At 36.9% G+C, this 11,620-nt stretch overlaps 1 protein-coding gene across 1 annotated transcript; it reads left to right on the top strand.

Moving 5' to 3' along the window:
* Positions 1-7,122: 7,122 nt before the first annotated feature.
* si:dkey-51e6.1 lies at positions 7,123-10,097 on the top strand. The gene is made up of 3 exons (XM_058378664.1): positions 7,123-7,309; positions 9,642-9,766; positions 9,875-10,097. Exons 1-3 carry the CDS (start codon positions 7,168-7,170, stop codon positions 9,953-9,955), a joined length of 348 nt encoding a protein of 115 aa, XP_058234647.1. The 5' UTR covers positions 7,123-7,167; the 3' UTR covers positions 9,956-10,097.
* Positions 10,098-11,620: the final 1,523 nt, after the last annotated feature.

Raw genomic sequence — 11,620 nt, 5'->3', positions numbered from 1 at the left:
GACAGACAGACAGATAGACAGACAGACAGACAGACAGACAGATAGATAGATAGATAGATAGATAGATAGATAGATAGATAGATAGATAGATAGATAGATAGATAGATAGATAGATAGATAGATATCTTTAGATCTATAGATAGTCTTTATTGTCCTTGCACAGAGTACAACAAAATTAAGTGTCTTATGGTGTAAAACAAGTGAATAAAGAAAAAAATTAAGAATGAAAATAAAAAAGGAGTACAAATATTGAACAACCAGATCAGACTGTTCAACTGAGATATAAAGAAATAGCAGCTAGTCATTGCACTTAACAATAATTGTTATAATATTGTTCAAATAAAATTGTTAAAAAGTATTGTAAAAAAAAATTGTTAAAATTAAAAATATATGAAATACGTTGTCACCCATGATGCAGAATGCTAGTTCATGCTTTTGTTGATGTCACAGGTTGGATTAGTGTCCTAACTAGAACCAGAAGATTTGAACAGGTCACTCCCATCTTATCGTCACTGCATCGGCTCCCATTTCACATTGATTATAAAACACTATTACCAAGGGTGTAACTTTGGTTTGCAAAGTGGGGGTGGGGGGGCACAAAATGGGGGAAAATGTTTTTTATTTTAATCCCATTACCTGCATTTGTATACATTTAGGGGGTATGGTGATACAAAATGCAGAAAATAATGAAGTTGATTATAAAGATAAATTCTGTCAAAAAGAATAGTAGGCTACTAAACTGTCTATATAAAAAATATACTTTCTTTATTGTTTAATAGGGCCGATCACCAAGACCTGAGAGAATCATTTATAAAGTCAAAAATGTTCACCATTAATGTTTTGTGTGTGAATAAATTTTAAATAATGTGAGACACAATGTCCACTGTTACACAAACTTTTATTTTAAACTGACCGCTGTTCCTGAAAATGTAAAATAAATGACTTGTACAGGATGTCTGTCAGAGACACACCCACCAAACCACAGGGGTTTAGAATAGAATCAACAATCAATCAAGTGTGTGTGTGTGTGTGTGTGTGTTACAGAACTATTGTGTAATTTCAGGTGCAGATAGACAGCAGCAACATTCATATGGAATTATATGAATGTTGATCATTACTTTAATAATTGTCTTTCATGCATAAACAGCCACCATCAGTTAATGAACAAATTAAAATATTTATATTCTTGCTGCTAAATTTCTGTGCAGCACAAATACCTAAATTAGTGTAAAATAAAAAAATGTTATGCCTCCAACACTGTATTATAGCAGGGTAGGAATAATGATCTGTAATCGTTACTTCTGTAATAAAAAAGGATGGGAAAATTGATAATACAATAGATACACTAATATTTGGTACACAGGATGCAAGATTCTCACACAATCTCACAAACATAACAAAAAAAATATAAAAATATATAAAGAACATTTTTCATTGTCCTCCATCTGTCCATTCAATCCCATCTGTCCATGTGTCCTAACTCTCCACCTCATCTGTCCTCTGATATGAAAGCCACTGAGTTATGATCATACTGAGTCTAACATTAAACTAACATCCAGAGTCTGCTGGTCCCACAGAGCTTTTGCTGTTGCTGCTTCTGGCATTTCATCTCTGTCTGTGCCTCAACTGCCATACCTGTCTCTCTCTCTCTCTCTCTCTCTCTCTCCCTTTAAAGCTACACATGCTACACATGCCCTGAGCTCCCAGTGTTCTAAATTCCCAGTGTGACCGCTTCTTCTTTCCGGACCTGCCTGTCCATCCTGATGCCCTACTTCTGGGTTCTGTGTTGTTCACTGCAGCTGGAGATGGCTCCATGTGTACAGCTTGGACACCGATGGGATGGATAGAAGCACTTGGAGACTATGGTGCCAGCTTTGAACTGTTGTTGTGGTGGACTTCATCCACCATTCAATTAGTGTTAAATCTCTTAAGAACTCACAAATTATGCTGACCTATAAGTTGCTCAAAAGCTCTTGGTTGCACACCTCCACTTGGCTTTATCCAGACAGAACATTATATATAATCACACTGTCTGGTTTCACCCATGAGGATGGGTTCCCTTTTAAGGTTGGTTCCTCTCAAGGTTTCTTCCTCCCCTTAGGGATAAATCTTTTATTTTATCAAATGCAACTTTCATTCTATATTTCTATTCTTTCTGTGAAGCTGCTTTGAGACAATGTCCACTGTTAAAAGCGCTATACAAATAAAATAAAATTTAATTGAATTATTCATCTTACAGTTCATTCTTATTGGCAACTGATGTTTGCTTATTATTTGCATTAAATAAAAAAAAAACACAGTAGAATATTTTAAGTGTTCAGACTTCACATCAGACCCCTGATGTTTCAGATTTAACAAATGTCATAAATTATATTAGATGCTTTATTCTGCTCCCTTTGTGTTTTCTTTCTGCTGCTTTCCTTTGACACTTTTACTGTCATTTCTATTTTACACACATTGCTCAGTTTTTGGTTTTGTTGATCTTCAAATATTTCTGGTTAAGCATTCTGTCCTGCAAACACTGATAGCTCACTTATATCTAATGTTATTCCTCAGAAGCAGTGTTTAATAATGATAAGCCTCTGGAAATGATTCAACATTATAATAAAACTATGACTCAAAAATGTTGTAGTCTTTAGTCGCTGATAGTGGCCTGTCAAGCTATAAATAATTGTAATGTATTCATTACAGAAGACCAGGATATGAAGCATTGATCACTGAACATATTTTCTCTGTTTCTGTGCATGTGTTTCTTACCACTTGCTCTAACGTAGAACACTGAAGAGCATAAATACTAATAGCCTAGCATTATTAAAAATACCACTTTGCTACCTTCGGTGTCTCAGGGTGTAGGTCCCTGACCGTACAGCATATACATAAATACTATAAGCAACTCTGCTGGGAAAAAAGCAGGATGTGAGTAAGGGTAAGAGCATTCCTGGAATTACATACACAGACCCAGTTATGAAGAAACCAACACACCAAGCAGACTTGGAGTTGACTCCTCTAAAACAAACACAAAGTCACAGATATGCCTTAATTGTGTGAGCTTTTTTTAGGAGGGTGCAAAGTCACCTCAGTGAAAGATGTTTGACCCGCATCACCGGTCTTCTCACTAGAGGAAGACCTTTTCCCACTCACATCTTTGTTTCTATCTGACCAAGAGTTCAGCAAGTTTGACTCACACACACTTCCTCTTATTGAGAACACATATCCAGTTAAATGTGCAGCAAGCCAGACGGGCTAATTTAAGTATTTCTACAACTGTTGATCTTATAGAAATTTAACACACAGACGTTTACTCAGAATGGTGCAACAAATAAAAAAACACCCAGTGAAATGACACCCAGAAGTTCTGCAGAGAGAATCATGTAGATGACAGAAAGGAGAACAGAGAATGACCAGGTCAGTCTGAGACGACAGTCTAAGATCCCGTCATGGCTACAATTCACCATCATCTAAATGACTGCATAACTGTGTTTTTCATTAGTCTTCCCTGTCACCGGATCTGAATCTGCTGCTGTCACCTTACCACCCTCGCAAGTCGCTCAGGTTTGCTGACTGATGTGGTTGGACGCTTTATGTCCCGGGAAGCCTTCATGTCCGTCACCTTCTGGCTCTCCCTTTTAGTTATGCTGTCATAGCTAGTCTTGCCGGAGTCCCTGCCTGCACTTTACACATAATCTACATTGTCTTTAAACTTCACATGATCAGAATCATACTTAATATCTTTCTCTCTCTGTCTTTCTCTGTTGAGCTATCCACCCCACTCCTGAGCTCCCACTGTTTGCCAGTTTCCAGTGTGACCACTGCCTCTACCCCTGGTCGGAGTCTTGTCGCTTGGTGGTGCCCACTGATGCTGTGGATGGTTCTGTGTGGACAGCCTGTGGCCCAGGAGACAGCCATGGACAGAGCCACTTGGGGATTTTCACACTGTCACAGATCTGCCATTACATCTCTCAGCATGTAACAGCAAAGAATTAGTGTCTATAATGACCTCAGAAACTACACTGTCCTAATAGTTCCTCATGGGCCATTGATTGCTGTTATAGAAAGGACATTAATCAGTTACAGTTACATTATTTACTGTTTAAGTCACCCAAATGAGGATGAGGTTCCCTTCTGAGCCTGGTTCTTCCTCAGATCATCTCAGGGTGTATTTCCTTGCCATTGTCACCTCAGGCTTCTCATTAGGGATAAAATAGTTTAATAATTTAATTTAATAAATTTTTCTCCCTCTCTCTTTTCTCTGTTTCTCTTCTTTTGTAAAGCTGCTTTGAGACAATGTCCATTGTGAAATGTGCTATACAAATAAATTCAACTGAAATTGAAAAAATTTAATTGTTGAATTGAAAAAATGAACACTGAAGCCATGGTTTAAATTCACATTTTGAAGCATCACACTTATAAACAGCATATAAAACATTTAAGTGGGCAAGATTGTGTGTTGTGTGCTTAGAAAACTGAAAGACAATATTTGCAGATGGATGTGGATTTCACCTACAGGTCAAGCCAGTAACATCTTCAAGTGCACATGCAGCCAAAAACTCAAAAAGGTGCAAGTTAATACAGCTAAAGGTTTTACTTTTTTCTACTATGGACAGTTTAGGTTTTATTACGGTTGATTTAAATGACTATAATTTTTTGCAGGAAATTTAAATAGATATACTATTAATAACAGGTATGGTAAGACAGAGCCAGAGTGTCAGGCACCACTAAGATTCCAGAGTGGAAAAAGGTGGAAGTGGGAAAGTCCTCAGTGGAAAGTTTGGAGAGGAAACTGACGAAAGCAGAGACGCTAATCAGAGACTGAATTTCCTGACATAAACATAGCTCCAGTTTTTATATAGATTAAAATTAGCCTTTGTTAATCATCAAAAATGTACTGAAAAATGTAAGATGGTTTCAGTCAGGAACTTTTACATGAAAAATAAAAGGCAGTGTATAATTAAAAAACAAAAAGGAAAAAAGTTTCTGCTAAATATTATACATTTGTCATAATTTTAAATTAGATATGATTATCTGATTGCTTCTTTGATTTATATGACTTCTTAATAGATTGCTAGATGACAGAAAATGTTGCTTTTAAGACTATATTTGGTATAGTTTGGTTTCAGTATTTTAGTATCAGAACTGCAGAAGTAAAACCACCACTTTAGCTGAAATTTAGCTGAAAGGCATATGAGGTAAAGGTGTAGACATTTTCTTGTACAAAATAAAATTTCTTACATTTCCTCTTTTATATGCTACATACACTCTGTGTCTCTTAAAAACTTTGGAAGACTTTGCTTTCTGAATCTTGTGTCTTTGAGTTTCATTCAGCAAACCTCTCTCAGCCCTGGTCCTGAGGTGACAGCAGAGGAGAGAACCAGCCTTGATCTTAACACGAGGACTAACCTCAATACAACACAAGCTTAATGAACAGAAGAATTAACAGACGAATTAGTCTGCAAATGAAACCCTTCATAACACAAAATACAAGAAAAGGATTGAATGTAAATATTCAGTGTCATGCTCCCTGTGAATATCAGTCTGTTTATATGCAGACAATATCATCATTTTTCTTTATCTGATCTAAATATTGCCTTCAAAATCTTCTGTTTTTTATATATATATATATATATATATATATATATATATATATATATTATAGGTTTTATAACAACAGCAAAAAAGAACATGCCAAAAAAAGTAAATGACATTAAATGCCTAAATAAAATACAAAAGAAAAAGTCAAATCACAAACAGGGGAGCCGAGAAAGTAACCTCTCTGGTTTGTGACCCATCTCAAACTGCTTACCTTTAATTTTGAGTAGCATATTAATTCTTCTTCTTCTTTTGGCTTTTCCGAATCATCTCTCTCCACCCATCACTCCCAAAGAGAACCTCAACATCTTCAGCTCTGCTACCTCCAGCTCTGACTCCTGTCTCTTCCTCAGTGACACTGCCTCTAAACCATACAGCATAGCTGGTCTTACCACTGACTGAGAATTGACTGAGATTTAGATTTAGCCTATAGGCCTGCTCCCTAATTGGAAGCAGGGCTTCAATTACCCCGCAATACTGCCTTAAAGGTCTCCCATAGAATAGAGTCAGACACGTCAACTTTATCATTCAAGAAACTGCTTGATGTGAGATGAAATGTACGTCTGAAATTGTTCATTGACACAGACAGTTTAAACCCCATAGTAAGCGAGCTGTGGTCAGAAATTATGATATTATTATACTTAGTCTGAGTTACATTTTGGGATAAGTTAAGAGTCAGCAAGAAAATAGCTGATTCTAGTGTATGATTTGTGTACAAATGAAAAAAGGAGTAATCTCTATTGGATGGGTGTTGCAATCTCCAAATGTTTACTAAATTCAAAGACTTTTATAAATGGTTTATGGTACTAGCTGAGCACTAAATATGAGGAACATGTGTAGAGGAGCGGTCCAAATAAGCATCAAGATAACAGTTAAAACCGCCACCAATTATTAAGTTAGTAGAACTGTGGTCTGGAAGCAAGTCAAAAACCTTTCATAATAAAGTCAGGATCGTCAAAATTTGGACCTTATATATTCACACATCATAGGAAACTAATATGACCTGACACTATAATGTATCTTCCAGAAGGATCAGACAAACTAAATGGGATAGATTTTTGAAAGAAAGTGGCAACGCCACTAGCTTTTGAGGAAAAAGAGGACTGATATACTTGTGATATCCAGTTAGATCTAAGGTGTCTGTCGTTTTAATATGAGTCTCTTGCAAGAATATATCAGCAGAAAGGGACTTAAGATGTGCAAATACCTTACCTCTCTTAATCTGGTGTCCCATACCCCTAACGTTCCATGTAACAAGTGTGACATGATTCCCCCCAACAGAACTATGTGCATCAACCTTTATCATAGATGTTGAATACTAGCTTTAATAGATTACAGAAGGCAACCAAAAAAAAATACCTGTAATATAATTTAAATAAATTGCAAAACATAAGTACATTTTAATACGATCATTTAGACTAAATGCGGGGACAAACGGTATAAAGTAATTTAAGAAGATAGCTCGATATTCAGTAAGTTCCGCCTCCTCTTCATTTTCATTGGTTCACTGAACAGTCAATCAAAATACTTCTTCGCCTTAAGAGTCGTGAGCCTGAAATAACCCTCAGGTCCACCGCAGACATGGCTGACAGCTTGAGTAAAGTCCCCGAGGTGGAGATCGACTCGGAGGGGAAATTTAAATACATTTTAGTGAGACTAAAGGTTAAAGGTGGAACCGACCACAAAGACATAGTGAGAGGCACAAAGACTGCTGAGTACCACAGTAAGTTCATGAGACGAGGCTGAGCAGGAGCTGCTGTGTAGGGTTGCTGTAACATGAGCGCAGGGTCACGCTTTCCGGAGTCAGAGCTCAGTCCGTGAGTCCAGACCGCGGCTATCATAACGGACACACGTGGGTCCGCGCATACTATTGCTCGGAGCTGCGCGCGCTCACAAAACGTTTCTGACCTCGTGATACACTGCACTTAGGCTATGGCACAGTATCACGAACCAGCCATGTATTTTATCCGAAACGCGACAGGACTCTCAAACTAACGCTCACTTTACTCATTTTCCCCCGCGAGCACTGTGAATGATCATTTAACTTTAACTTCAACTGCAGAACAGGATGTGTACATCCGGTCAGCTGGCCGTCACGTGACGCGCACACTTTAAACTACAACTTTACTAGTTAAACTAGTTAACTATCCTAGCTTGCTAACTAGATTACATTTACTCTTGTAAGTAGTACCGATTAAATAAATATTGGTTATGTCTGAAAATGTAGTGCAGTGAAAATAACGTGTATTGTGTCTCGTAAAATGTTTTTCTTTTGCCTTTTGTCTATCCCAAACGAACCTTCTCTGACCCCGCCGTCCACCACGGACACAAACAAACAAACATCTAAACATTAATAATTGCAGTTACATCCAACCGTCAACAGCTTCTGATATTTTTTTTTGTCGTAATGTAAAAGTGAGATGTTTATGTGATATAATGACAACTGGTACGTGATGAACATGTCTGACCACGCCCCCTTCTCCTCAATTTCACGTGTTGTACTTTTAGTCAGTTAGGGAGCGTTGGGGGAAACGATAGGATGCTGACTTATCACAAGGCTAGTACTAACTCGGGACTTGTAAAATTAGTCCCAAAATATGAAGAACAGTTCACAGCACAGCCCAAATACCCTTTATGCGCTTGTTCTGAGGCTGCTGTGTGCTACCTCAAAAACATGCTTGAGGGCCTCAGGAGCCATTAAATCTGTTAAATTGACATTACTAGTCTAGAGAAAATACTAACTTGTATGAGACACATGCTTTTTGTCCCTAAAGAAAGTGTCATTCTTAAGGCCAGACTGGTGCTATATTGTTTGCTATGTGTTTGTGGAACCAGACCTCAGCTGAGCTTTATAGCAGATGCTGATTTATTATAAACTAAACACAGTAGGCAGTTTAATAATTTAGTGGCTTCAGAAAGTACTGAGACTCCTTCAGTTTTTGCACACTTAGATGTTATCTAAAATAGATTCAAATTATGTCTAAACTAAAACATGTTTTTTGTCATTTTTGCAAATGTATTAAACTGAAATTATGTAAGTACTCAGACCTGCAGGCGCTCTGAATTCAGCTCAGGTGCATCCTGTTTGCTGCAGATGACTATCTAATGGTGATACATGGTGGGGCGGCATCGTGCTAGCACGCTATAGGGTGATACCCAGCAGTGGGGATGTTGAGACTGTTCAGAATCAAGGAAAGGATAAATGTAAGCAAATGCAGCATAAAGTGGCCAGCAAGTGTACACAATATTTACATTTCTGGCATTTGGCAGATGCTCTTATCAGAGCATGCAATGTAACACTATCTAGTAAATATCACCCTGTGTTTTAACTACATTCAAACTTTTTGCCATAATATAGCCATTGAAGCTAACATGGCATTAAAAAAAATCAATTAATCTATCAGAGCATGCTCAGAGTGACAAACAAAAGTCTGTCAGTGATTGTATTAACACTGGTAAAATTGGTCATAGACTTAGTGTACCATCAGCCTAAAAACTGTGTTAGGAGGATTATTTTTCAAAATGCTTACAATACATAAAACAAAGAGTGAAAATAAGCGCTGGTTTAAATGTGTCAGGAAGTGGTAGGTCTTCACCTGTTGTTTGAAGCCAATAAGTAAGCTGTTCAAACATCAGGAGAAGATCATTCCACCACCTTGATGCCAGAACAGGGAAGAGTCTAGGTGTAGACCCTGAGAGATGGTGGGAGCAGTCCAGCAGTGCTAGTGGATCTGAGACAGAGAGAGGTGCAGTGCCAGGAGTAACTTTCAGCAAGCTCCTGTACGTATACTAGTATTTCAATGTCACTGCAATACCATCAAAATAATATCTGATTAGAACTGAAGGAAGGGGAATAGAGGTTACCAGATGGTGTGTATCAAAAGCTGGGATTGTAGGCAGTAATCATATACATACTATACATGTTTATAGGTTTGCTAAAATAATGTCATGAATATAGTAATAGGTTTGGGTGGATGTTGGTTCTAACCTTATAAAGCTTTTGAAAAAAAAAATATATATAAAGACCATATGTGAGTTCTTTTCTCCCATTTTAGATCACATCTTTGAAAAGTTGAGTCCTGCTATGGATGGTCTAGGTCTGGAGTGTACCTGCCTTGGTGGGGGAAAGATAGAGCACGACAGCGACAAGAAGAAACTAAGAGTGTTTGGAGAGTCTACGGTAACGATACAAGACTTCATTATTATCAGCAGTTAAAAAAGGTTTCAGAGTTAAAAAGCCTGAAAATGTGTTCTCATATGTAGTATTAATATGATATATGTATTTTAGGGCTATGGAAAGGCTGATCATGCTGTGACCGTGGAAAAACTGAGAGCTGTCTTCAAAGACTACGAGATCACGATAGAATGAATGAATAAAAGGAAAAAATGGCAGTAAGATTTGTTTGAAATCTATGTACAAATAGCTGTCTTTCAGTATTGACACTGGTACATGTGGTCATTTCTAAAGGAAACATTTTCTCAGCTCATGGCAAATAAATATACTAAAACTACATATTGCACTGGATCTGAGTTCAGCTCTACTCTTCCTTCAGTCCTCTGAGATTTTAACAATGCGAGATGAAGTTTATAAAGGAAGTGAATGTTTGCTGTGTACTGTGAAACACACATCCTGGCTCCATCACAGAATGTGCCTGTCTGCTTCGAGGCAAAAAATAGTACAGATGCAAACAGAGTATTGTAGATTTTTTTCCCTAAAAAATAATTCTTGTTTTTCATTTTTTTTTTCACTTCATTATATAGGGTTGCAGTTTCACAATAAAGGTAGAAAAGGTTCTGACATGATTTATCTTGGTTTCATTTTTATTTACATCACATAAACCTGCCATTTTAACAGGGGTGTGTAGAATTGTTTTATTCACTGCATCATGTTGCTTTTAGGTCACTTCAGTACAAAAATGTTCAAATGATTACACACTTTCACTCTGGACACATCACATAGATTAGAGGAGAACATGTGGCTAGTTACATGAAAGGCCTGCAAGTTCCTTTTCCTTTCTTCTTCTCGTGTGCCAACACTTCTGGGAACAATAAAAAGACTGTGAAGGCGCCAGACATTAGCTTGATCCGATCTTATCAGCTTTATAGCCATGAGTAAACTGCATTGTTTTCCCATAACAAGAGTTTTATTATCATAGTTCATTAAACTGACTTCAAGAAAAAATCACAAATGCATTAATTTGAAAATACTGTTTTAGGTCATGCTGTCACTCAGTTTTTAGTTCATTAGGTTTATTATGGTTTACTGATACGACTTAGAGGAATGTACTGAAATTTATTTTCCTCTAAGTTCTGTGAAAAAAGGCAAATCCAAATATGCTGCATGGTTCTTATCAAATGAAATAAAAAAAGTCTATACTGAATAAAAAATAACTTTAAAGAGCAGTAAAAAAGTAAAATAAAGTAAATCCAACTAATATACCATGTTCTTTGCCATTTCTACAGAATTCCTACTCAGTTACAGCCTCAATGATGTGAAAATGTGGTTTTTTAATCTATTTCTGGTGTACTTTTATATAGAGGGATAAAAAAGATGGTCTATAATTTATTGACAAATTTCTCTGCAACATTTTTTACATGAATGTAAATCTGAAATCTGCTTTTTTTTCTTGAGACACTAATGTAAAAAAAAAGTTGCTAGAAATTTTTGTTCAGTATTTTACATGGAGAGGTCCGGTCTTTGACTCCTCTTCCTCAAATGAGCTTCTTTACTTACAGAAACATTTTACTGACTCTGTTCCCGTAAGTGCATTGATAATCACAGGAAGCTTTTAATGTTCCAGTGGAAGCTACAGGAAGCTTATATTTATGAATCTGTGATTGCTTCCACACCTCACCTACTGGAATTGAAGGGGTTTTCTCTGTTCAACAGGATCTTTATTGCAATCACACAGAAACAGCTTGGTTTTGGCCTTGAAAATGGCCTTGCAAATCTTGTTGCAAATTTATTAAAAATAAAAAATGAAAAAATCACATGTACATAAGTATTCACAGCCTTTGCCCTGGTACTCAAAAT

This window comes from Hemibagrus wyckioides, linkage group LG25 (assembly GCF_019097595.1).
Source record: "Hemibagrus wyckioides isolate EC202008001 linkage group LG25, SWU_Hwy_1.0, whole genome shotgun sequence".
NCBI lineage: Eukaryota > Metazoa > Chordata > Actinopteri > Siluriformes > Bagridae > Hemibagrus > Hemibagrus wyckioides.
This window is presented reverse-complemented; position numbering and strand designations above follow the sequence as displayed.

What these genes read in the sequence shown, in the direction of transcription:
- si:dkey-51e6.1 (XM_058378664.1), top strand. Translation starts at nt 7,168, where the DNA reads ATGGCTGACAGCTTGAGTAAAGTCCCCGAGGTGGAGATCGACTCGGAG. An exon ending in AAAGACTGCTGAGTACCACA is followed by an intron (nt 7,310 to 9,641) that starts GTAAGTTCATGA and finishes CTCCCATTTTAG; the next exon opens with ATCACATCTTTGAAAAGTTG. An exon ending in GAGTGTTTGGAGAGTCTACG is followed by an intron (nt 9,767 to 9,874) that starts GTAACGATACAA and finishes TATGTATTTTAG; the next exon opens with GGCTATGGAAAGGCTGATCA.